Below are 27,968 nucleotides of genomic sequence, written 5' to 3'. Positions count from 1 at the left end.
GCAAAAGGTACAGTTAATTGGAAAAATAAGAAATTAAATACTGCTTTGGGCTGACTTTTATTAAATACATTACATTGGTACTTTGTTCCATAATCTTAAGATCACTCATGGACAGATTTGCTTAAAAACCATCTTTCTTTCTTTTTTTTAGAAAAAACATTGCAAAATTAAAGCTCAAATACATCTTACACACACCTCTGGATAATCTGCTGACTTATTTTAGCAAAGAATGTATTTTAGTCAATATGTACATGTGCTTGAATGAGAGATACTCAGGATGCTTTTTAATCTGCTGCTCTACTACCTGAAATTTTGCTAAAATAAAACAAGTGCAATAAGGTGAACTATAAAGGTGCTACATTTAATTATGGAATAACAATGAGAAACCATAAGTTAGGCAATTTTGCAGGTAATTCCAAAACCCAGTTGTTTGTTTCTACACAAGAGAGAATTGTCTGCAGTACACCTTTGTTACCTGGAGGCAATTCCCTTTGCAAAATAATTCAATGCAAATGTACATGTCATGCAAAAGGAAGATAATAGGATGATACAACAATTCTGAAAATATATACACAATCATCCAGGCATCCCTTTAACATTGTAAAGTTATGTTACAGCTGTTTACTGTGTCAGAAATATCCAGTGCATGGATCCTAAATCACCATACAATTCAGAGAATGAAACAAAGGACTTTGCAAATTCTCTATATATTTCTCCACTGACAAATCTTCTGAAGTACTGTGACCATTTCTAGCGCCGAAACCAAAGCCAACTATTTAGTAGCCAGAAAGCTACAGTAATTGAGTACATGATCATTTCTCGTTTAGCACGCTCTTTGTTTTCTTCTTCCAGAAGTTGTAGACGACGATTAAGTTTAATTATCTAAAAAAGAAAAAGGAAATGCCTTTCAAATTTAGTGCTTACTATAAGTTACTAATTATTTCAAGACTTTTCTCGTTCATGTACTTCATATTTGTATCACTTCTCACCCCAAAAGTCTGCTCACATGGGGGACTTAGTAATGGAAGTCTGCAGTTCTTGTTAATACTGTAGAATATTTCTGTACATTGATGCCACACACATGGAGTCCAGCCTCAAAACCCTGGCTCTTTATACCTATATCAATGCTGGGTTTAGAAATCCCTACTTCTGGCAAATTCACTGGGGTATTTTATTCATTTCAGTTTCCATTTCTGATTTTTGTCCTTCCAGTCTACATCTCGTCCTTTTTAAATGCAAAAAATGTGTGGGCTGGATCTCCCATTTTAGAGGTGGAGAGTCTGTGGGCCAATTTTCATAGGTATCCAGCTAGGACAGAACAAAAGAGGAGCATCTAAGCAGCATGCGCTAGCACCTTACTCATTCACTCAGCCGTGGTTTATGACTTACTATGATATACAAATAGGCCCATGTACCAATATAGTATAAATAAATCACAATACAACCAAAACAAGTATGTAAAGCAAGCAAATCAATTCAGCTGCTTAAAACCAGTAAAAGATAATAGAAACCTAACAGAAAAATAAGATACAGAACATACAAAACCGAACATTCCATTCTGCTGCATGGTTTGTTTGTTTGTTTGTTTACCATTAAACCTTAAACACATTGACTGGCAGCCACACCTCACCCCTGGATATTTTCCATCCAAGTAGGTTCTTCTTTCTCAATTCCTCTCCCATCAATCATGTATGCACTATCCTATATATTATTAGTATGTTTCTGAGTTGAGAATGCACAAAGTTTTATTCATAGACATATTAACATTCAAAGAAAAGAAATTGTATCATCATGCCACAGAAAAAGTTGTGGTATTCAGACTTCCAAATTTAATTTTGTCCCCCTTTATCTTATTACATTCTGCATTGACTAGACTGGAAAGAGGCAATACAAACTTCCACTGTAACAGTTGAAGCATTTTAATTACCTGTCGTCTTAAAGAAACAGCATCCACAACAGTGACATCTTCTGGTGTTCCCTCAAATGTTGTATCCATATTTGAAAGGGTATATCTATGAGATAAAAAACAACCAAAAATATGCCTCAAATGGCACACATTTAACTGCACACGGGCTGGTATTTTGTGCACACATGGGGTCATTTCAATTTCTCCATTATCCCTGTGCCCTCTGAAAAGCAACTGCTGAAATTCGGAGGCCTTTCCATAGCTGTATGCAATGCAGGTTGAGGGGCTACAAATGGGAAAGGAAATAAGTAGATCCTCTCAGGTGCATATAGGAGTGACCATAGTATACATCTGGGCATATTTGGATTCCATTCAAAATATACAATTAACTGTTCTTTAGATGAAAGGGGGGAACCAACCATTTTTAAGTGCTTTCTTGACTATTTTCCTACATACATAGATTTTCTGTTTAAAGAAACATAACCTTGGCTGAATTCTCTCTAGCCATTTCCATCTAAATGTAGAACTGTATTTGGAAGGGACCACAAGGATCATCTATTCCAACCCCCTGCAAAGCAAGAATCTTTTGATCATTGTGGGGCTCAGACCCATGCCCCTGAGATTAAGAGTCTCATGCTATACTGACGGAGCTACGATCAAATATTGTCAGTTTTTATGTATAAAGTGCTTTTCATAATGTCGAGTACATCACCGGCCCTGGGATCCCTGATAAATTTCAGGAGTTTCAATCAAGTTTCCCAAATTTCCCAAATAAATTGAAGCTGAAGCCTAAAATGACAGAGGAATTATGTGTCCCGTGTTCTCATGTCCAGTAAGTGGCAAGACAGCCTGTTCTGGATGGGGTTGCACTCCCTTGGAAGGAGCAGGTCCACAGCTTGGGGGTCCGCTTGGATTCAACACTGCTACTAAAAGCTCAGGTGGCTAGGGGTGCCTTTTCCCACCTCTGGCTGGCCCACCAACTATGGCCCCTTCTGAACAGTACTCCATGCTCTGGTTATTTGCAGATTGGATTGCTGCAATGCAATCTATGTGGAGCAGCCCTTGAAGATGACTCAAAAACTTAAATGTCTCCAAAACGCAGAAAGATGCATACAAAGACCATCTCTGAATGCCTATCAGTTTATAGTCTGTGCAAAGAATGCCTTACAATGCAATCCTATCTAGGTCCAACATCTAGGTCCAACTGAGTTCAATGGGACAAAGTTCCAGGAAAGTGGAAACAGGACTGCAGCCTTAATTACAGAAGGACTTGTGATGTGCTGCAGACAAAAGTTACTCAAAACCTTTACAATATCCATTAAAAAATATTATACCTACTTATGCTAACAGTTTGTGGCACACTGATGGTCTGGAAAGGGATATGAGGAAAGATAAATGAACCAACTCCTTTTTACTTTACAAAGGTTCCCCTGCCTCCAGGGGTTATTCTTGTAAAGTACTAGTTCTGCCCTAGGTACCACAAGCTTTTATTCTCTCTTTTTCTTTCCACACTGAACTATATGAAAAAGCTTAAAAACTGCAAGTTATATTTGGGCACTAGATTCACATGCTATGGGTTTCATTACCCTCAGACATACAGTTCTCTAAATGCACAGGGGAGCCCTGCATAATCCTTTACACAATAAGATTGTAAATTATTTCCTTTCTGTAAACCAGCAGGAAACCTTTATATTAAATGCCCTCCATTCTCCTTCTGTAAACCATACTGGGCATATTTTAAAAACCAAATATTGCCAAACCTGTTTCTTCAAAGTCCAAATCAATTTTCTAAGGTTGAATAGCAAAAAAATATTTTTTCCTATTTCTGTCAATAGTGAAACAAGTTAAACAGTTTTACAGTTCTATGTCCACACCAGGGACTGGAGAGGGAGAAAACAAAACTTTTTAAATGCATAAAGAGAATAATATTTTAGTTGTATTCAATGAGATCCAAGTAGACTTAGTAAAAGGAACATAGGAAAGGAGGGAGAAGGAAAGCAGTCTGCACAACCATTGGCATTATTTAACAACTTTTTGATTTAACTTTAAATTTCTATTTGAAAAACTACTTGGGGTGGAATTCAACATGATGCTCTTCCAATCATTCCGTCTGTGCAAGCATTTCAGCTTGCCAGTCAGAATGAATTCCTCCCCTTGTCCCCCCCATTTGTTGTTCCATGGGTTCTCCTGATCCACTCAGAGCCAATTAAGGGGGGGGGGGGAGAGAACCATTGCTCAAGCAGAAGTCTTTGTTCAGGGTTTATAGAATCATAGAATTGCAGAGCTGGAAGGGATCCCAAGGGCCATCTAGTCCAAACCCCTACAATGCAAGAACCTCAACTGGATCCATCCAACTTCTGCTTTAAAATCTCCAATAAAGGAGAGTCCACCACCTCTCACGGGAGTCTGTTCCACTGTTGAACAGCTTTTACTGTTAGAAATTTCTACGATATTTAGCTGGAATCTCCCTTCTTGTAACTTGAAGCCATTGGTTTGGCTCCTAGTCCCCGGAGCAGGAGAAAACAAGCTTGCTCCATCCTTCTGTTGACAGATGACAGGTGAATCTCACCCTTTCTCTCTCTTTAATTCTGTGATGAGTTATGTACTGCAAAATTTGTTGGAGTGTTCACCAGATTTTTCGTTATTTTAAAACAGATTTCGAACCTGAACTTGGGTCTTATATTGAATGCTAAAATCAATGGGAAATGCATCAAATACTTTTATTCTAAGATTCAGCAGGCATAGAATCAGCAGGCATAGTACAATGAAAAAGAATGTCAGTGAAAGGGTTTTAAAATTAATATAGAAACCAGCAGTTAGATTAGTATACATAATCACAGCCTGTTTGATAAAAATGATTATATATCAATTAATAGCAGGAAGCAAGCTCTGCTGAACTCAGAGGGGTTTACTTTCAAGTAAAGTTCAGGAGCAAGCTAGTCTCAGGTTTTCAGAAAGCTGAATGGCTAACTAAGTGCAAATTTACCTGGCGTCATGATGAGGATTAGAGGAAGTGGCAGCAGCAGACCCACCACGTAACACTGGCCTAGGGCAAGTTTTGTAGATAGGAGACACAAGACAGAAGAAGAAAACAGGAAAGACAGAGAAAAGAAGCAGAATAAAAAACCAGAGACAAAAATTGTTAAATATTTTTCTTCTGTTATACTGAAATACTACAAATATAAACCCTGGTTATGTTTTCAATATATTCCATTTTATAAATACTAATTATCAATGTGCGAAGGGAACTTAACTATTTGCTTGTTGCTTTTCCAGATACAAAATCTGTGAAGAAATGTTGGAACGCTTACACATTATTTGTTTCTTAAAATACTGATCTACTATTCTCTCATATAAAATAATTAGGTGCTGTACAACAAAATACACAAAAACATAAAATACCACGTAAAATCATCATAAAAATGACTGGCTCACTTTGGAAAGTGACGAGGCCTGTGGACATATAAAGTCCTTCAAGAGACACCTGGAAATTAGCAGCAAGGACACTACCAAATCACTGCTGGAAGAGTATTCCACAGCATGCAACTGCTCACAAAGCTTCTGAACATGGGATGCAATGCTTCTCCATGTGATCTCAGTAACTGACCTGGAATATAAGAGCTCATGCTGTCCTTACAGTATTCTTGACTGAAGCTGTTCAGGGCTTTAAGAACCCTGAAGGTGATGCAGTAGCATACAAGTAGCCCATGCAGGTATTTTATGTGATTATATAGTTTTAAAACTATATAGATCATTTTCACCCATCTAAAGTACGGTCAAGGTGCAATCATGTTAGAAGCTAAACTGAAGTTTTCCATGCAACAATTCAGTGTGCATAACCACAACTAAAGATTTGTCAAAGGGGGCCTAAAGCGACCATAAATCATAACAGAACACTGTGGCTGTTTATTCCACAGCTGCTAGGGTCTAAAATTATTTTTCCCAATAACTTGTTTTTTTTTAAATGTTATATTATGTAAGACTACTGGGTGATACCTAAAGTTGTGTGATGAACATCTACTCAAGCAACAAAACTGCCACTTCCTCTTCTCTCCCTGCTCTAACAGTTTTTAAGCCTACACATTTCCCCTGAAAACTGGATTAAGACTATTTTGAGTTAAAAAACTGTTTTCCTAAAAGAAAGATATCAATGAGGAAGAATCTGCACAATAAATTATAATCATGCACCATATTTATTTTTGTGCGCTTCCTACTACTTAGGGACTAGTTTCTCAACAGGATAATCCGCTGAGTCCATATAGGTTATCTTGCATTCCTATTCTATAGCCTCAAACAATCTGAGTTCTGCAGTGTGTTTCAAATTGTACAACTATTAACTTAACAGCATGTACATTTATTTCTCAGCTCTTAGAGAAACATTATTTTGCCCAGTAACTAGCAGTCCTTGATTTTAGTTACTTACAGCCTGATCTGCTGAATATGTAGTCTTAAAATAAGTCACATTTTGTTCAATGGGACTCACATTTTTAAAAATATACTCTGGGGGCAGAATGGCTGCAGTTTATTTTTATGTGTGTTGTTCACACAGTTTATCTTTATAGAGTTGTTTAATTTTGTTTTGTGTCAGAGATGGAGTGTTTCTATAATTTGTATAGACAAAATGACTGGAACTCAGAAAAAATGTAGGAGGAAGGAAAACAACTGTAACAACAGGGGTACAGTAACTTACTGCCCTGAGTTGACCCATGGAAAAGGTTATTTCTGCAACCACCAAAATTTCGACTTAATTCTCCTGTATTGTCTATGTTTTTCCAAAGAAACTTGTCATCGCTATTTCTCTACAATCACGAGGGATGAAAAATATGTTCCCACAATGAAAGAATAAACAAAAAATCCTGTTCACAACTCACTTGAATACTTTTTAAATTGGCACTCAAGAAGCCATAAATACCCATGTTCTGTTGGAAATGACAAGACCAGGGGTACAAACTGTTGTTAAAACAGAAGAATCCTGTTACATACCTGACTTTTTTTAGACCACAGCTACTGATCAACTGAAGGTTTTGCACTTCCAGTAAAAACCAAATACAATAACTGTATACATCATACATCAACAGTGTGCTGCTATCTGAACAAGACCAGAGTTCATTCTTCTTAAGTTGGAACTGCACATTGTAAGAAATGGTGGCCAGTTGAGAGCTTCCCTCCAACTCTCTGCATAACATGAAACACAGTCCATCCTGTGTCTCAATTCCCTATACTGAGTGTTACCAAGTGTCTACCAGCAATGGCCAGATGTGGAAAAGAAAGGTGGGGTACAGAGAAACACAAGGTAATGACATCAGAACATGGGTAAGTTGTAGTGCATTATACTCAACATAAGTGGAAAAATAGATGGCATTCCATTACCAGGTTTAATATTTTATAGACTTAGGGAGATTCTAAATATACATGACCATTGCTTGCCAAGGTCATGCCCCAAGGGGGGTCATGCTATCTGGCAAGCTGCAATGCACAAATAGAATGACTGGAAGTGTGCGACATTGAATTCCACCCTAAGGTTCCATCTCATACTATCATCTCTCACATAGTACTTTTCACAGATATATATTTAACCCACCCCAGAAGCATTAGTCTGCAATAGCTATTGACTGGCTGTTAATATATGGGAAGAAGCATAATTACAGCAACCAAAAAAAGTTTAACTGGAGATGCTAGGACAGGGGTCAGCAAACCTTTTCAGCAGGGGGCCAGTCCACTGTCTCTCGGACCTTGTGGGGTGACAGACTATATTTTGGGGGGGAAATGAATGAATTCTTATGCCCCACAAATAACCCAGAGATGCATTTTAAATAAAAGGACACATTCTATTCATGTAAAAACATGCTGATTCTCAGACCGTTTGCGGGTTGGATTTAGAAGGTGATTAGGCCGGATTTGGCCCCAGGGCCTTCGTTTGCCTTACCCATGTGCTAGGAGCTGAACCAGAAATCTTTGGTATGTGAAAGCTACACTCTACAACCGAGCTATGACCAAATTTTATCTTGAAATGACGTATTGACTGAATGATATTGTTCTGCATTAACATACTAATGACCACAACCTCATAGCAAATAGTAATGCTTCAAGTAGCACATTCAACTATGACTTTAAGCCCCTATGCAGCTGCTCAAATTTGTCCCAGATTAATATATGCCTTAACTGACTTGAAGTTTCATGTTCAAAATTCAGTATTTATTCCCTAAAGAAAATAAGGTATAGAAAGTAAATAATCACTAGCCATCTACTAGATGGCTACTTCTGCTTGATTTTAGTTTTCCTATACCTGCCTTTAAAATGCCATATATATCCTTCTGTGATCACAATTCTTTGCAAACATACTCAAACATTCCATTGTGTTCCATGGGCTTATTAAGGATTGCAGCCTTAATGTAGCAATTTCTTATATTAGAAAATATACATTCAGCAACAAACTATCAGGTTTGGACTTCTTTGCTTACAAAATGAAATTTTAATGAGTTCTCTCCAACCATGTGTGTTCAAGTGCCCCCCAGCAGCCCCCCAATGTGCCCCAGAGAGTTAGAAGATCACCCAGAGCATTTGGGAGGCATGTGGGGGAGAGTAGAAGGGAGGAGGACCAGAAGCTGAATTTCATTGCTGCAATGGAAATATGCTTGTAAGACTTCAGATTTCACACACTTTAGTTTAGTGGTTTAACAAAAATTTTTTTGTCAGAGTAGTACTAAGACTTGGCTATAAATATTTAATTTTAAATGCTCGTGAAAACTAGGAACATAGGAAGCTGCCTTATGCAGACTCAGACCGTTGGTCAATCTAGCGCAGTACTACACTGGCTGGCAGTAGATCTCCCAGGCTTCAGACAAGGGTCTCTCCCAGTCCTGCTGGAAGATACTGAATATTGAACCTGGAACCTTCTGTATGCAGATGCTTTACCACTGAGCCAAGGAATCACCAACATGATGCTTATTTTAGGTATTAAAGGAGTCAGATTTTACAAAATATGCAATGGGTTGGATTCAGGTTCAGTCATGCACAGGCTGAAACCAAGGAAACTTACATTAATCATGACTAAGAATGACTAAGTCTGGATCCAAACCAATACGCAGAACCTAAGATGTATTAAAGGGGTCCTCTCTTGTGCTACAGCCTGTGAAACATAAACACCCATAAGCTGCAGGTAGTATACTTTTTTTGTAATTTCTCAGCCACTAAAATAAAGGATTCTTAAAAATGAGAGATAATCTGACCCCTTTTCATTATCCAAGCTAAGGTAGAGAAATAATAGGCAACATGAATAGGAAGAGTTCAGTCCAGTGAGTACTTTTTCACTAACTTGGGCATATTTACTGATGTCCCTATGATAACATACTTGTGTGTAACTTAAGTATCCAGGTTATAAAATGTTTTTCATGCACAGCACCTTGCTCACATGGGATAGTTTGAACCATACTAAGTTAACTCTAAAGTGTTGGTATTTACCAAGGCATTCCCATATTGGGAATGAGGGAGTGGGGTGGGGCAGGGAATTGAGGAACAGAGAAGAGTTACTTTACCATAGTATTAATAGCAATGATAAATTCTCAACGTTTCAATTCATTATAGTATAACATGGTATAGTTATGCAAAACTGGTAGGAAAAGGAACCAGAAAAATATTTTGAAAGAGAAAACCAAAACAGAACTAAAACCAGAAGCTTTAGGAAGAAGAACAAAGCCAAAACTCAATCACTGAAATAAGTATTGTACTTACACTTAAAGAAAACATACCTTTTAAGCAGTGAGAATATGCTACCAAGGCCAATAAAAGAAAGAGTATAGTGTGAAATGCTTTTTTAAAAATGACATTATTTTGCAGCCATGCAAGTGATGCATTTTCCAAATTTCACATTCATACATGCAGGTTAGAAAAGTTTCATCTGACAAAAAGGTCTATTGAGAACTGAAGAAAAAGAGAATGTTATCCTAGATTTTGAAAATGAACATTGGCAACAACTGCAACGAGAGTTTCCAATAACACTCAGGTTCTTACGATTAATATAACAAATGAAGAAAAAACCTGCTAAATAGTTTATAAAATGTGAGAACTCACTGATGGGATAAAAGTGAAAGCTTTTGTTTCCCCCCACCCAATAAAAATGAAAAAAGTATATTAAAACTTTCTATTCAAATTTGGGGAAGTTATGTGTGCATATCTTTCTAGTGCATGCCAAATTACTGTTTTACTTTGTGTAAGGTTTTCTACTTGCAAGATTTCTAAAGCAGAAAAGCAGGACACAAATATTAAATAAAAAACAAACAAAATTCCTCCTGACAGTGAGCAGCCCATGGTAAGGTGGTGCTTCACACATGTACTGCAGCTTGACAAACTCTTAGATCAGGATTACTACCATAGAAGTTTGAACATACAGAATCAATTATTAGTCTTTTAAGGCAGTAGGTTTAGGTTTGCTTCCTCCAACCACCCTTGGTTTCAAATTAGTAAAAAGACTTGAAGGAGGAAGGGATTTAAAGCTTTGCTTCCCCACTAAAAGCTCCTTTGAACTGGCTTTGGAAGAAACTGCAAACTGAGGATCCTGCAGTTATCCGAACCCCAACCTAGGCCCTTCACATTGTAAAAACAAGTTATGGCAAAGGAAGTGAACCTTTCATTTGCACAGGTGTCCTCAGCACCCCCTGCACCTCTAAGAGGATCACAGGGTCTATGGCTGCTAAACAAAGAAATTTATTTGGGTAATATTCTCTAGTATGGCTAAGATTCTCAAAAACTAACACAAAAATATTCCACTAGCAGAATGTGACAGAGGAGCAGACTTCTGATCTGTAGTGTGATAAGAGTTACATAAACAAGAGAGGGTCCAGACACAACTGGGTTAAAAAATGTAATTTATAAGAAAATAACTTATTTTGGTGTGAAAAGGAAACAAAAAATGAATAAATACCTGGCTCATATGTAAAGCAGTCTTACAACTTAAATTGTATAAAAATATTTGCACACCCACCTCCAATTAACTGGTGGATTGACAACAAACAAAGACTCTGCATTTTTTTTAAAGAGTCTCTCCTCCATGCAGCAGATCTTAAGAACAGATTTTTTTCCAGTTTCTGTCCAGAGCTACTATATGACTTGCCTTTCAATGTAGGATTTTCTTATCACAATAATCAGAGGAATTGCAGATAGGACTCAGCTGAGATGAATGTCAATAAAAGCATTTTCATCTAGATCCCCCTCAATATTAGTGGACCTTGAATTTTTAGTTTATTAAGGCCATTTTGGGATTTGTGTTTAAAACATTTCAAACTCTCAGTTGCGTTCAAAAAGAATAAAAACTCTCCCACTGAAAGCAAGAGGATTTAAACAATCAACTTTGTCTAGAGTATGAAGCTATGTTTGTAGCACTTTGTTGCCCTTCTGTTCTTGGATTTCCAATGAGTGAGACTGACATTTTAAGTCACTGTTTAGTTGTTTCACTCTTGACCAAAGAAATAAGACAACTAAGCTCCATGAAATGTGAAGTTTGGAAATGTCATTCGCAAATAGCAAAAGCAAAAAAAAAAAAAAAAAAAGAGTTAATTTTATTTCATGTAATTTAAGCAAACCAAAACCAATTAACTAGGAAATGAAAGGGAAGTAAAAAGCAGTAAACTGGGCAGAATCAGTGATGGCCAATCACCTGCGATTTTCATCCAGCACATCCAAGACTTGCTGGTAAGCCCTACGGGTAGAAGACTGGATAAGCGACAATATGCCCCGAGCAGAGTAAAGATTAGATCCATCTTCAGAGAACATTTGGGGTGGACAGACACGAACCTGTTGAGGTGATGGTGTCACACTGCTTGTGCAAGTGTAGCAAATGAAGAGAGAAACACTAGTGTCAGGTTTCAGATAGGAAAAAAAAAAACATCCATCAACCAACCCTTTTAAAAATATTAAAGCTGACCCCCATTTTTTCTTCTTCCTTCCCCATCAACAGGTTAAAAACCACATCAAGGAAATGTTAGTGGGTATCTTGTGAACTGACTCTTGGAACCCTTTATATGAGGCAAAATATCAAGGATAATGGCTTTGATTCATTGTGATCAAAGAATACTAAAAACCAGAGGCATGATAATAAGCAGGTCTATATTAAAAACACAGGACACAACAGCACTCTTTAGCAGATAGCAAAGACAGATTTGGATTCACTGTATGCCAGAATCATACAATGCAGATCACAGCCTCAAATATATCCAAGTTACTCAGAGACTGGAGGAGAGTATGTTGAAAACATCCTGAAAAACAGAAGCCTATATAAAACAAGAGTGACATAAATATACTAGTTTGATTGATTGTTTTTTGCAAATACAGGGCTATGTGAAAAACATGCAAATATAGGACTACAAAAGAAACATGCAAGATAACAAAAACACTGGTGAAGGCTTCTTATATCCCAAATATTCCAATAAGCAAAAATTTCTTTTAGCACTTATCCTTAAAGCAAGAGGCTGAGGATTAACCAACAAAATTGCATCAAAAGCACTCATTGCCTATAAGACAAATGAAAGTGCAATTCAACACCATCTATATAAATGGGAATTTTGCAATTCACTTCAACAGGATATTGATTAAACTTTTATTTTTCAAAGGTCAATTCTGAGAGAGCTATTGATCCCAACCAGATTTGCATATGAACAGGCAAAAGTACTAAGCAAAATCTTCAAAGCTTGTAGTATTGACCTTTTTTGTTTTTGTTTTAAAAGAAACATTTCTCCCTTTCCACATTTAAGACTGTTCTTTAATTTTGAGGTTTAACTACATTAATCAAGATTTTACCATTTAGTCTGAACTCTGCCTTACTAAGAGCAGAAAGAGAAGCATTACGGGTATAGCCTTTTAAGTCCTTCTGAATAATCAGTTCATGACACAATCTGGGTACAAGCCAACAAGCACTTTGGTTTCAAGCAAAATTTTAAATAATTATTTTGAAATGAACCTGATGAACTAAGAGGGAATCCATCAAGGGATTGAAAGGCACTCACGCCTATCCTCTGTTTAAGAGCAAAACAATTATATATAAAATACAATTTTAAAAAATCCTTATTGAATGTTAGAAAAATACAGAGCTTGTGGAAAGAGAAAAGAAAAAGCAATACTGATAACCTGGAAATAAAAACGTTTGGGCCTCAAAAAAAAACCCATACACATGTAGTGTCCCCATAGAATTGTCTGCCAAGCCTGCTGTACAGTGCGTATATATTATATAGAAATAGCTCTGATGAATACACTCAATGCACCTTTAAAAATGACTATATATAGGTTATATATTGTAATTATATCCTCACACATAACCCTATATTCTCACAGGGAGGCTATGTCTGTTGTGCTTGAAATGGACAATTATTCCTTATGTTTTACACAACCAGCAAATAAGAAAGGCTATTCTCACAATCCTGAATGTATTTAAATAAAACGAAACCTCAAAGAGTTTTCAGTGGAACTTGCTTTCAAGGAAGTCTCATTAGAACTGCAAACCTCTTGTACCTTGTTACTTCAGCAACAGTAAATGCAGATTTTCGGATATGAAGTTCTGCAAGTAAACCAAAAACAACTATTCTAGCAAACACAAGGCTACAAATTAATATTGTTCTATGATCCTGGTGTTTTACTTACTTACTTACTTACTTACTTACTAACTATATATATATATATATATATATATATATATATATATATAAAACAAAAAAAAATCCTTCCAGTAGCACCTTAAAGACCAACTAAGTCAGTTCTTGGTATGAGCTTTCGTGTGCATGCACACTTCTTCAGATACCTTCAGAAGAAGTATCTGAAGAAGTGTGCATGCACACGAAAGCTCATACCAAGAACTGACTTAGTTGGTCTTTAAGGTGCTACTGGAAGGAATTTTTTTTGTTTTGACTATGGCAGACCAACACGGCTACCTATCTGTAACTGGAAATATATATATATATATGAGAGAACAGGTCCCTGTCTCAGCAAGCCTACTACCTAAAATGGAACATTGGGTCTCTTACTGTGAATAGGACCTCAGGTTGATAAGTGAGTCGGCCATGAAACGTGATTTGTCCAAAATACGGCCATGTGACTAACTGATTTAACTGGCTTCGGCTTCTGAGAACCTAGACAAACAAAATATGACTAGGGAATCAGGATGTCATACTGAACCTGACACAGAGAAGAGGGGAATTTGCTGTGATTAACGTGAGTGGCCTGGGATGCAGCGCGTTCTCATGAATGGCTCACTTACCCACTTGAGAAGAAATATACCTAACAATATATTTTTCAGCTAATATAAGCTGAAATTTGTTTTATTATTTGCTATCTTCACATACCAAAAAACCAACTACAGTGGTACCTCTGGATTCGAACGGGATCCATTCCGGAGCCCCGTTTGCATCCTGAAGCGAATGCAACCCGCATCTGTGCGTGAGCGGGTCGCAATTCGTCGCTTCCACGCATGATGTCATTTTGAGCATCTGCACATGCGCAAGAGGCGAAACCTGGAAGTAATGCGCTTTGTTACTTCTGGGTTGCCGCGGAGCGCAACCCGAAAATACTCATCCTGAAGCTACTTCAACCCGAGGTATGACTGTATGGTGGTCAAGACCTGCTGGGACTGATTCTATGACTGAAGAGGAAATCCTCTACACCAGAGATTTTCAACCTTTTTGAGTCCACGGCTCCCTTAACCAACTACATTCTTTCTGTGGCACCCCTATGGGGCTCAGAAGCCCATTTATGTCACCCCTTGCCTGCAGAACTGGCACCCTCTCACCCTTTTTCGAACACCTTCCCCTGTGGAGTGTCCCCTCAGCCTCCTCTCCTCTCCCCTTGTGAGTTCTCTGGACTGCTGCTCCTGCGGTCCCTGGTATTTGACCTGCCCTGCCCCAAAGAGAGGTGCCTCCCAGAGCCTAGAGCCAGGGCTGCTGCAATAAAACAGCTGTGCAAGCCTACATTGAAAGACCTACATTGGCTCCCAGTATGTTCCTGAGCACAATTTAAAGGGCTGGTGTTGAGCTTTAAAGCCCTAAACGGCCTTGGTCCAGTATGTCGGAAGGAGCATCTCCACCCCCATCGTTTTACCCGGACACTGAGGTCCAGCACCGAGGGCCTTCTGGCGGTTCCCTCACTGTGAGAAGCTAAGTTACAGGGAACCAGGCAGAGGGCCTTCTTGGTAGTGGCGCCCTCCCTGTGGAACACCCTCCCACCAGATGTCAAAGAGAACAACAACTACCAGACTTTTGACATCTGAAGGCAGCCCTGTTTAGGGAAGCTTTTAATGTTTGATGTATTACAGTATTTTAAATTTTTTTTGGAAGCTGGCCAGAGTGGCTGGGGAAGCCCAGCCAGATGGGTGGGGTATAAATAAATTATTATTATTATTATTATTATTATTATTATTATTATTATTATTTGCGAGGCAGAGACATGAGACGGCATCAGAGGAGGAAGAGAAGGGAAGGAGACAGAGGCCAGTGTTGCCCAAGGGCACCTCTGACCATCATTCAAGGCACCCCAGGGTGCCACAGCACACTGGTTAAAAACCACTGCTCTAAACCTTACCAAGGAGAAGAGCTAATTGATTTCAATGGAACTTCCTCATAATGTATAGGATTTGACTACAAGTAGGTTCGTTGAAAGAAAAAAACCTGACTGATTCATCTACCATCTGCTCGTGAACTACATTTACTGCTTTTATCGCCACAAAAACTGTCTTCAGGGACTCTGCAAGGCTAGTTGTGTATATAATGTCTGAGAAAATGTGGTGCTAAAAACTGAAATCAAAGCTAAGATACACTCAAAAAGCTATACAACAGACTTATTTAATAATCAAACCATCACTTCATTCAGTTCAGTATTGTCTACACCTGGAAGCATCTGTCCAGGATTTGAGACTGGAATATTTCCTAACACTACCTTGAGAGGATAGGAGCTGAAATGGGACGTTCTGCATGCAAAGAATGCACTCTGGTGAGCTTTCCCCAGGTTGTGTGATAAGATGTATATTAGGGATCAAACTCTTATTTACAAATTTGGGGATGAAACTATTTACAAAATGGCAAAGGGGAAATAACAGACAACATTCATAATGACATCACAAGTAATATAAACCCATAAATAATTGTGGGAAATTCAAGAACATGTACAAAATCATATTCATCTTAAAATCTGACAACAGTTTCTCATTAGCTATGATATGCAGTCACTTCCTCTAGCAAGTTCAAGCAAGAAGCTTCAAGACTAGCACAAGAAGGGTTTATTAAAAAATTTATGTCTCTCCCCTTCCTTTATTCCCTGTATCAAGTTAGTGATCTAAGAAGCCTCAGCTTTTAACTATCAATAGGGAGAAACAGAGGAACAATAACATAAAGAAGGCAAACTTCCCTACAGTATTTCTACAACTAATAATATTGCTTATACCAGTGCTTTTTTTCTAAAAAAAAATGTTTAGGGGTACTCTCATTTTCCTACTCATACTGAAATACTGCCCCCTCAATGAGGCCAAACTTAGATTCACAAAATGTTTAGGTTTATGTGTACCCCCAGAAAAAAAAACACTGGCTAAGCCACTTATGTAGAAATAATATATTTGCAAATAGAAGTTATGCATTGTCATATTTTCCCACCCTGATTATGATACCTATCTGGCCTCTGGGGCCACCTGATATCCTTGCACTGGCCTAAAATTTGCATGCATAAAATCCAAAGTGCATAGGTCTGAACAGTGCAGTCAATCCACAAACCAACCACATGGTTCAGCTGATATGCGTTCGATTTTGCACACACATATTTCTACTACGCTCATGTAGGATTAGTATGCCAGAAACATGCAACCTTGTCCTCTCCACCAACCACTGTTTATTCCACAATTTTTATAGTTAAAAACTAAGCAAAAATATGCTCCCAAATTCATTACAATACTGAAAAATTTTCATATTCCGTTAATTTGTGTCTTAATTACAGGTGGAACCAAGGATACAGAATATTTAAAAATATCAAATCAGACAATATAGACAAGTCTCTTAGATGGCAATGCATTAAGTACACACTTGACATATTTAAAAGTGAATGGTTATAATTAGTGGTGAAGCTTACGTTTCATCTTTAGCTGTGAAGGGTGACTGGTACCTTGGCATTTTAACTCTCAGGACAGTTTCAAGACTGTGCCACCACTAATCACAGTTGTTAATATCTTAAAGAGGGAGCAACTTTCTAAATAATTGGAAGGTCATTAAGGCAATCATCATTACTGGTTATCACTTCTTGTGCCTAGTTATTACTAGTCCTCAAAAGCATTTGAGAATCTGTGTATGCTCAAAAGGTTATCAGGAAAGCCACTACATACAGTTGTATGGCAAGTGCAGAAATGACAACATATATTGTTCCAAGAAGGCAGATGAGGAAAAGGAACCAAGCCAATTCCTCTTCTAGACATGGTAAGGTTTGGCACAGAATTTTCTCATTGTTGCAACAAACATACTAGAATGCCATGTCACAGTTCCTATACTAGAATGTGGAAGCTACCCTGTGCAATTTCACTTGCCATGCATGGCCACAGTTCCAACTACTAACATGCATATGCACCCTCCAAAAGAAAGAAAAACATGTGTTTGCCAAAATGCTGCACAACAGCACTTGAAAGGATGACTATTTATACACTGTTAGCTTCTTTGGCCACAATTTCTTTTTTTGTGGAAAAACAGGAAACAAATTAAAAATGAAAACTGGAGGCAGCAGCCTGGAAACTCAGAACTGAGAAGGCAATGCTATCAGTATACCACATCAAGCAACACCCTTAATTCAGTCCATGTAAAACTCACCACTGCAGCACTAGAATATCATCCTACCCTTTTCAAATGCAAGTGGGATTGGCTGCAGATAGATTCAGGAAAGGTCATATACCTTAGCTTGACACTTAGAGGACATAGTTTATATCCAACGACCACTTACCCTTTGAATGAGTCATCACAGCACCAACCTCACATAAAGGCCTCACAACACCAGCTCCAACAGTGACCTACAGATAGCTAGAAACCCTTCTGTGAGACCTTGAACTCCCAGTCACCCTTGTGATAGCATATAACTTCAACTACAGAGGAGACAAGGAGTTGTTGTTCTAGCTGTTTCAATCTCCCCACTTTCCTCTCCTGCCAACAGGGGACAAGCAGGAAAACAGTAGTGGAAAGTGATTTCTTTCTTCAGGCTCATAGCTGGAAGCAAAATGAAGTGTTTACCTCACTACAAGAATCTTAATTAAAAGATACTGATCACCCCATAGTCTTAATGAATCAGCATTTATAAGTTTGTAATAAAGACCCACTCTGTCCTTTGCATTGCATAAACAAAGACGATGTACTGTATTTTTCGCCCTATAGGACACACCTTTTCCCCTCCAAAAATGAAGGGGAAATGTGTGTGCGTCCTATGGGGTGAATGCAGGCTTTCACTGAAGCCTGGAGAGCGAGAGGGGTCGGTGCGCACTGACCCCTCTCGCTCTCCAGGCTTCAGGAAGCTCTCTGCAAGCAGTGGGAGAGCTGAGTGAAGTCGCGCAGCTCTCCCATCGCTTTGCGGAGAGCTGCCTGCACCCAGAAGCCTGGGGGGTACTGAGCTCAGCGCCCCCCAGGCTTTGGGCTTTGCGCAGCTCTCTGCAAGCAGTGGGAGAGCTGCGCAAAGTCGCACAGCTCTCCCACCGCTTGCGGATAGCAGCCTGTGCTGGGAGCTGGGGTCGGGGGAAGCTCGGGCTTCCCCCGCCCCGCGCCTGGGGGGGTGGAAATAATTCCCTTATTTCCCCCCCAAAAAACTAGGTGCGTCCTATGGGCCAGTGCGCCTTATGGGACGAAAAATACGGTAATTATTTCTAAGCATGCAGGCAGCAGAAGATTCAAGTAGATCCAATAACAATTTGAAATACTTCCCTTCACACAAATCCACTATAAATGTATTTTAGAAACAAACTTTCTTTATCCTATAAAGAGAATTCTGGATCCAGGCTAAGTTAGTGACACTTTAAAAGTAAAGGTAAAGGGACCCCTGACCATTAGGTCCAGTCGTGACCGACTCTGGGGTTGCGGCGCTCATCTCGCTTTATTGGCCAAGGGAGCCGGCGTACAGCTTCCGGGTCATGTGGCCAGCATGACTAAGCCGCTTCTGGTGAACCAGAGCAGCGCACAGAAACGCCATTTATCTTCCCGCCAGAGCGGTACCTATTTATCTACTTGCACTTTGATTAGGTGGGCAGGAGCTGGGACCGAACAACAGGAGCTCACCCCGTCACAGGGATTCAAACTTCTGATCTTCTGATCGGCAAGTCCTAGGCTCTGTGGTTTAACCCACAGCGCCACCCATGTCCCTATATACATATATACTGGGGGGGGGGGGGGAGATACCAAATGCTGCTATATGAAGACATTTAGCAAATGCTGTTTTCTGCAGCTGAAAAAAAATGTTTTGAGAACAATCACACAAAATTTACTTCATTAATAGTTATTATTCCAACAAACAGAACAAAAAATATTTGGAAAGTCAGTTGTAGCTGTGTAAGATTAAGTAACTTCTCTTTTATAAAGAAGATAATCAGTAGAAAGGCATATCCTATGCATGAACTGGTAAGGAACACATGAAGAAGCTTTTTCTACAAATGTTGCATGCGCCAATAACCCCTCTACTCACATTGACTCATTTCTCATCAATTGACCATTTTGACGATTTGCGTTTTCACTCATGGAGCGTTCTCTTTTCAGTCTCCCAACTGAGCGAACCTGCAAAACAAAGTGGCGGGGGTGGGGGATACGTCTTTCACCACTGCTATGGCATCAGTATCCAGCTTTACCTAATATCAACAACTGAACCATTTTCATTTTTAGTAAAGCAGAAAATGAATAAAAAACAGTCTTCCTGGATTTTGCCTGATATTTTGGAAAGTAAGGAGAACAAAGACTCTTGCATGTCCCCAATTTTTAAAATGAGGAAAAATTGCCAAAAATAATTTAAGTTTACCAACAGCTTTTGAAATTAAGTTTGGTTTAAGACAGAAATAGAGAACCATTGGGTCTCTAGACATTGTAGGACTCCCAGCTCTCATCAGCCCCAGCAAGCGCAGAACATCAGGAAAGATGGGAACATATACAGCCCTTCCACTAAAATTCTTATGCCAGTTTACACAATAATAAAATACAAATGATTAGGATGCAAATCCAAATTATCATAAAAACCTGAAGACCAAAAGGCATTAAGTCTTATAAGCCAGATAAAAACAATCAAGATAGCCCAAATTATGTCTAAGCAGCCTGATACCAAAAATACAACCAAGTAAGCACCACACAAAAAAGTGCTCTGGGGGTATCTTTGCTTTCAACAGGGAGTATTAAAATAATATACTGTATTCTACAAAGCAGTAACCTATTTTATAGTACTGATCTGAAATGGAGTATAAAGAAATAATTTTTTGACTTCTCTTTTGACTTAGTAAATATAATATTGAAACAAAACATAATGAAATGAAAGGCATAAAGAATACTAGCCTCTTCATTTTGAGGAGTCTGAGTAGGGGCTCGCTCTAAGTCCAGGAAATCTAGTGGTCGTTCACTGAGTGAAATAACACGGGGAGGTGTTTTCAGTGACAGAGACTTGAATGGAGTTGACTGGAGAAGATCTAGATCTGGCGGCCTGGAGAGTGGAATGTCTTCACTATTACCTGTAAGTTAATATTAAGATCAAGAACATTTTACTAATAAATTATTCAAAATGGCTCGATGGGTAGACTGCTGGAGCTGGGTAAATTCAAGCTCAAATCCCATATGAAGTATGAATTCACTGGCTAGTCTTAAGCAAATCACACTCAAATTCATATGTAAAAATAAATTGAATGGGTGTGAAGTCTGACAGCATGCTGCTTTATCACTTCTGTCCACTTGAAGGCAAACATACCTGCCACTACAATCCGCTCTGGAACTTGCATTGTTACACTGGCATTTGGAATCCCCCCTTCATGAGCACTGTGTTCAAGGTCAGCATTTGGTGGAGCAACCTTGAGTTTTTCCGGAACTCTCATTCTCTGATTGATCCCTTCAGTATACTCCATTTCATATTGAATTCGATTCATTTCTGCCATTTCGGCAGCCGGAGATGGGAATGCTGTCGTGCTCATCCTAATATGAGATAAAACAACCTGAATTACCCCTCAGTAGTAAAAAGAAACACAACATGGGTTTTGATCCACAGTAAATTGAAGTCTTCCACTGTTGGTAGAGAATGCGTTTTAAGTCTATGTAACGGGGGATGTGCAGCACAGCCATTGTGTATAAGATGCCCCCGATGATTTAACATTGGAATTAAAATTTGCATACACCTGCTTTACTGCTTGCTCCATGTGAGTAGAGAAACAAGCCACATAGCCAGTTATCCACAGTTTCTGATTTTGATGCAATGATAAAAAACATAATTAATTAATGGCTTTCAAACAAACCATAACATAAACCAAGGTTTAAAGTTGGCTTTCATATCTTGGCTTGTTTGGAAGCCATTAACCATAGTTCCCAGTTCAGATGCAAAAGGAAGCTAGAGTTAACCATAGCTTCGTGTGTGAAGGGCAAAGCAAAGTGAGAGCACAGGAGCTGAATGTGGGTGCATTAAACTTTTACATATCTTTGCACCAAGATATCAAAGCCTTATTAAACAGAAATTTGTTTGTGCAAATGTGGCCAATTTATGCCAACCCAGGGCAACCCCATTGGAGGCAGATGGTAAAGAGACCAATTTCACAAATATTAAGCATACAGGGTACAAAGAGAGCCTGCAGGTGAGCAAGTCTCACATTCTGACCTACATTTTAAAAAAATGAGGGTTCTTTGTCTCGCTTCCCTCAGCTTCACCCCACACCTTAGATTCTTGCTTCAAGATTAATGAAGCATCTACAACCATCTAAATTAAATAGTACTAATTATTCCAAATGAGTGCCTAGCTCTGGGTAATTTATTTTAAACACATATCTTTCTAACAGGCAAGAACAGGGGTGATTAACCTCTCCTCCTTAACTGCTATGCACATACAAGTAAAGGAGAAGTGGCTATGTGCCTGACTGCCTGTGTCCTTTGCTGTGTGGGGGAACAGTGTGCAGGAGACTGTGGAACGGCCACACCTTTTTGACCATACCCAACTTTAGAATGTGGCTCCCAGAAGGGCAGCCAAGGGTGAAAGTGGCCCTTGGGCCAAAAAAGCTTAGCCACCACTGGCCAAGAACAAAGCACACTTTTGAAGACCCCAGTGTTCTGATGGAAGACAATGCAGGCCATATCAACATTCTCCATTCTCAAATAATGAGACTTCTCCAAAGCCAATCAAACAAAATTAACAGTTCCAACCTGTATGCATTTTACCTTCACCAATACAGATTCATATTAAGGATTCCTTAACATTTAAGGCAGAAACAGCCAACACAGAGCCCTCCAGATGTTGTGGGACTCCAACTCCCAGACCATTGCCCATGTTGGCTGAGGCCAATGAGGTGTAGCCCCACAAAACACCAAAATTCCACTTGTCTGCTTGCAAGTATAGGCTCTAACTACCAAATGTTTACCTGTGCTGCAAAGAATACATTTCTATTGTTTCTTTCATTATCCAAATTTCTGTGAAAAGGAGGCAAGGCCCTATCTTTCCCTCAAGTAAGGGAACACATTAGGCTAGATAACAGTTTTTTAAATATTGGAATAAACAGAGATAAAAATACCTACAAGAGTCAATCTTCTATCTGCTTCTACAAGCACAAGTTCAACTCTACAGCTTTCACTAACCTTCCTACAGGAATGTCACTGCTTGATCGCTTGCTCATTATGTTGTTTGCTTGCAACGTTTTAATATCACTACACTGCAGCACTGTTCACTTTACGTAACAGTATCCCTAAACAGTGGAACTTTTGTACATAAGACAGCATGACAACTGCTTTCGAGCTGTAAAGGGGGGAGGGAAAAAAAGAACAGAAAACAGCATTAGGCATATTACATAATTAAATATTTATTACCTATGACATATCTAATCTGTACCCATCTATTCCGTAATGTGAGCTCAGTAAGTAAATGTCAGATATATTCCATATACTTAAACTTAGGAGGCTTCATAAATGCCAAATTTTTAAGTCCCCAGTTCTGATTTTTACAAGAATGGAACTATAATTAAACAGATGTACTCTTGAAGGAGCAAAATATGCAATCAGATGGCAGTTGCTAAATTTACAAAATAATTAAACCATCCTAAAGAAAAATAGATTGTGTTTGTGCCTATCTAAATATAACTACAACAAAGCAGAGACTACTTGGTTTCTAACACTTGCTTTTATCCTAGGCTACATGGCAAGCAGATCCAAAAACAAGACAGGGAATCTGCCTACTTAAGCATATGGTTTATTGCAAATCTCACAAGGGTGAATAAGTATATGTGGTGGGAGTTTAGAAATCAGAATACAACTAACCACGCTGCATATGTTGCAATGTAGCAAGAGATATTATTTTGCTGCCATACAGAAAAGTGGGAACAATTATGACATGAATTATTCACACTTCTGTAAAAGGGCTCAACCCCTACTGAGAATCTTAACAGGTGGAACAAGATGTGAACAAAGGACAGCATAGATGAGGTACGTGTGGTCCGACTTTGATAGCAAAGGCCAAGAATCCAGGGCCAATCCCTTCAACCACTGAAGAAAGCCCAAAGAACCAACATTAATCCCTGTAAGCCTTGTGCACCTGTGGATGAGTGTGTCAGGTTGAAGCACTCTACATCGGAAGCATCTGGAGGACACCGGTTTTGGGAAAAGCCAGTGGAACTGCTGGCACATGCAGAAATCAGCTTTTGGCATAAAAGCACTGCTAAAAGTTGTTACCCAAATCTTCAGGCAACAAAGGAGTGTCTGACCCTCGGCTCCCAACACCAGTCACTGGGATTCCACAAGTGTGGAAAGTGCTGCGGTGCACCGATCCCGCTTACAGGCTTCCCATGATGACTCCTTTGAGAAGAGGAAGCTGGATTAGATGGGCCTTTGGCCTGATCCTGCAGGGCTCTTCTTAAGGCGCACCAAAGACGTGGTTTGCAATGTTTAACGGCCTGAGGGCAAGGAGTGTAACAGGTTCATAAGGCAAACTCTGTAGTAACAGTTCAGGAGAGCCCAAGGCAGGATCGGAGCAGAGGTCTACCCAATTCAGCACCCATTTCCTCAACGTGGCAAGCTGGGTGCTTTGACAAGAACCTTCAGCACCAAGCATGTAATATATAGCATGTAAAGGCCTCTTGAGCATAGAAATTACAGCCATAGCCGAACTGAGAGGTGGGGAAGGATGGTCGTGGGGGGAGACTCTGGTCAGAAACCGAGAAAAGCGCAGTAAGCCAACAGGTTCAATGGGTATTTTTTTTGGAGGGGGGGGATTTGACATGACAGTAACAAAGGCCTCGACGACGGGGGTGGGGGCGAGGAATAACGGCAACGGCCGGGGAGGCGGGCTGAGGCAACGATTTGATAGGAACCTGTGTGGGCTGAGGGACCGTTATTTATGAGGAAGGGGGTTCAAAGATGGGGCGGGAATAAAGCCCCCCCTCCCGCCAGTGCTGAGGGAACCAGGCGCAACGGCGGTTGGACTCGGGCATCTGGTCGGCGGTGGGAGGTGTGTGTGCTAATTTCGCAGCTTCCTCCCCATTCCCGCGCCCCCCCCCCCGCCACCTTCTGAGGGGAAGGGAAGGCCCAGACCAGCACTCTCTCCGGTTCTCACCCTGAGGCCAACGGGGAGGCGGCTTCTTGGGTCCCGGGTATCCACTCCGACCGCTTTGGTCTCGGTTCCTCTCTCTCTCTCCGAGGCCGTTAGCCAAAGGGCATCCAAGCAGCCCCTCGCCTACACAGCCCTGGAACAGAAGCAACGAAACGAAACAAAAAAAACCCGACCCCCGATTGGCCCCACAGAGTTGCCGTAACCGGCGGGGGGAAGAATGAGCCGTGACACCTCACGTGACGGGAAAAGGGGTGGGGAGGAAATAAAGGTAGCCGGCAGGGGCTGAAGGTGCAGCGGCCATCTTTACTGTGGTCACGATGCTGCTTCGGAGGAAGCAAGTACCGTACTGTGGATTCGTTTCCCTGCTGCTCCTGGCGATGCAGCGTGGTTTAGGTGATGAGACCCATGTGCTGTAAAAGAGCTCAGGCCCTTATATAAGTGTGGGGGATTTGGGTGATGCTCAGCTTCAGTTTGCTGCGGAATTTGCAGATAGGTTTTTTTGATACACTGGCGGCTGCGGGCGGCGAAGACCTAGATATTCAGGGTTAAGAGCGGGGAAAGGAGCTTAATATCCAGCTAAGGTTTTGTTGTTTTGTAGATCCGCCCCACTTGCTTTCAAAGTAATATATCTTGTGCCCTCCATCTTTCCCAACGTCAGGGTCTTTTCCAGGGAGTCTTCTCTTCTCATGAGGTGGCCAAAGTATTGGAGCCTCAGCTTCAGGATCTGTCCTTCCAGTGAGCACTCAGGGCTGATTTCCTTAAGAATGGATAGGTTTGATCTTCTTTCAGTCCACAGGACTCTCAAGAGTCTCCTCCAGCACCATAATTCAAAAGCATCAATTCTTCGCCGATCAGCCTTCTTTATGGTCCGGCTCTCACTTCCATACATCACTACTGGGAAAACCATAGCTTTTACTATACGGACCTTTGTTGGCAAGGTGATGTCTCTGCTTTTTAAGATGCTGTCTAGGTTTGTCATTGCTTTTCTCCCAAGAAGCAGTATATGTATATGTATATACATGCGTTGCACATTCGCATGCTCAGGGCGCTTCACACACATTACAATCCTACGATAAAAGGTATATAAATTTTTATTATTTTCCGATATTGGAGTTAGGGCTGTGAGATTCGAATCAGTGCTTTCAATCCGGTACACCCATACTTGGGAGGAAGCTCCACTGACCACCACGAGAACAGGAGATGCTGGACTAGATGAGCCACTGCACTAGCCTGATTTTATAAACTTAGTGGGACTTACTTCTGAGTAGACTAGCCTAGGATGGTGCTTTTAACCATTATGCTCAGCGAGTGGGATTTCTTGCCTTGCTCTATAGTTCCACCCACCCCCAGAAGTATGATCTCAGGAGATATTTCCTTTTAACTTCCACGAGCATAGGCACACTTCAACTAACTGTAAAATGAATTGCAGTCTTGTGTCTACTCCCACTGAATTTAATGGGGCTTAGTTACATGTACGCTTGCATTGTGGTTACTGAATTACAGTACATGTATTCCTTTTGGAAATTTATCTGCTTGTGTATTTATAGGTTCATTTTCGAAACATAATTCTCATGGATTATATTATTCTCTTCCCTCTTACTTTCCTGTCAATCATTCATTTTGCTTCCACACAGAGTAAGTAAAAATAAGAGGGGAGCATCTCATTGCCTTTAGAGATTTTCTTGTGCCCAGGTCTTGTTTTGAGTGAGGCACTTATAATCAAACCCTTAAAAAGAAAAGGCTGGCACCTGCAATTTCCAACGCCACCAGTACAGGCCATTTTTCAGGCAAAGAGGTTTATGACTCCTGCAGTTCTGTCCATTATTATTAGTACAGGTTAGGTGAGGCAGAGGCTGGTTTGGATTTCCAGCCAAAAGTTTTCCAAATAAACTACTCAGATTGCAAAAAAATGTCATGTTCTTTATATTGCCCCCTGCCAGCCCAAATCCAGCACTCAAATGTACACAAAAATGTTGTGCTCAATTAACTTGCATGCAGCCAACCTGCACTTTTAAATGTTTACAAGTACCATAAAATCAAAGTTGTCCAAGGCTGCAGCCCTATGTACACTTGCTAGAGAGTAAGCACCCTTTAACTCAGTGAGACTGCTGAGTAACATGCATAAGACTAGGCTGGTAGTTAAGGGATATCCAACCCATAACCATTGGTAATCTATAAAGAACTCCCTCCTTTGACAATTCCACTGATGCTGCTGAGTTGGGCTACAATTCTTACCATACTTGAATCCCATAGGATTTACTTCTGAGTTGTTAGGCACTGTTTGTTAACTAGCTGATGAATCAGTGTGTTTCAGATATGTTGTTGCATACACTAGATAGTGAGAGTCAAGTACATTAGCCAAAGCCGTTTAAAAGAAGCTGCTAGTCTTTCCCTGTGATTGAGCTTCCTAAAGTTCTTTATCAACATAGGGCAGCTATTACAGGTGCTTCCAGTGATCTAAGATGCTAACTTTCCATAGCTTCCATGTGATGCAAAACTCCATGTAAACTGGATAAAGAAAAACATGCATTGAACACACAAAGGTTCTTTATTGGGTACTAGCAGCCTTATACCTGATGCTGCTCAGGAATTCCAAGAAACAAAAAAATTGATACAGTTTTGACGTCAGTTATTAAAATCAGTGCAGCTTGGAAAGGGTTAAGTCTGAGATATTGATTCAAAATGGTGCCCAATTATATCTAAACATAAACAAAATCCTGATTCTGGATTTCAGGAATCATAATGCAAAATTTGGTTATGGTAACTGAAGAGATGTCCAAATGCATATCAAACAGACAACCCCCTTTCCAAAATAAACAGTAGATGCTGTACATTTTTTTATTTATGGGAAGGATGGGAAACCTATAAACATGCAATGGTCTACTTGTTTTAGGGTTGCTTATTAGCCTGCCCTGGGATCAACTTTGGAGGCTTTCTGTAGGTGTTCAACAAATGAGATACAGCAGATGGGAAGTGGGGAAAGAGCCTTCTTAGTGGTTGTGCCTCATCTGTGAAATGGGAGCATCCAGGGAGGTTTTGACATCAAGCATAGGCTTCCTCTGTTATTCCCCCATCCCCCCCATCCTTTAAGAACTTTAAACTCTTAGCAAATTGGTTTGTATGCTGTTTTTAATATGTATCTGCTATGTTTTCATCTTTTATTGCATATAAGCTTTCCTTCTAAATTTTAGTTGTAGTGTGGCATAACAATCTATTCTCTATGAAACATGTATTCAGCCAATAGTTAACATTCAGCTAGATATCTGGGGCCTAGGAATTTATGTCCTTTTCCCATGCATCTAATAAAAAGTCACTT

The 27,968-nt window shown here is 39.9% G+C and overlaps 1 protein-coding gene across 15 annotated transcripts; it reads right to left on the bottom strand.

Annotated features, from left to right (window-relative positions):
* Positions 1-38: 38 nt before the first annotated feature.
* Positions 39-27,968, bottom strand: MFF (mitochondrial fission factor). 15 transcript variants are annotated; one of them, XM_083742160.1, is made up of 10 exons: positions 24,656-24,883; positions 22,690-22,846; positions 20,828-21,048; positions 20,422-20,594; positions 19,573-19,659; positions 16,997-17,073; positions 11,559-11,717; positions 4,893-4,952; positions 1,928-2,012; positions 39-882 (listed from the first exon to the last, which is right to left on the bottom strand). In XM_083742160.1, exons 2-10 carry the CDS (start codon positions 22,725-22,727, stop codon positions 751-753), a joined length of 1,032 nt encoding a protein of 343 aa, XP_083598286.1. In that variant the 5' UTR covers positions 22,728-22,846; positions 24,656-24,883; the 3' UTR covers positions 39-750. The 15 variants fall into 15 exon arrangements, with proteins under 15 accessions (XP_083598286.1, XP_083598287.1, XP_083598288.1 ...); XM_083742161.1 differs by lacking the exon at positions 16,997-17,073 and adding an exon at positions 23,534-23,638 and having other exon boundaries at positions 19,571-19,659; positions 24,656-24,881; XM_083742162.1 differs by lacking the exon at positions 16,997-17,073 and adding an exon at positions 23,534-23,589 and having other exon boundaries at positions 19,571-19,659; positions 24,656-24,881.

This window comes from Podarcis gaigeae, assembly GCF_964106915.1.
Source record: "Podarcis gaigeae genome assembly, chromosome: 5".
In the NCBI taxonomy this organism is placed as follows: domain Eukaryota; kingdom Metazoa; phylum Chordata; class Lepidosauria; order Squamata; family Lacertidae; genus Podarcis; species Podarcis gaigeae.
The sequence above is the reverse complement of the archived record's forward strand: the minus strand, read 5'-3'. Positions and strand labels throughout refer to the sequence as shown.

What these genes read in the sequence shown, in the direction of transcription:
- MFF (XM_083742160.1), bottom strand. Translation starts at nt 22,727, where the DNA reads ATGAGCAAGCGATCAAGCAGTGACATTCCTGTAGGAAG. An exon ending in AGTGACATTCCTGTAGGAAG is followed by an intron (nt 21,049 to 22,689) that starts GTTAGTGAAAGC and finishes ATCTCATATTAG; the next exon opens with GATGAGCACGACAGCATTCC. An exon ending in AGACTCCTCAAAATGAAGAG is followed by an intron (nt 19,660 to 20,421) that starts GCTAGTATTCTT and finishes TTTGTTTTGCAG; the next exon opens with GTTCGCTCAGTTGGGAGACT.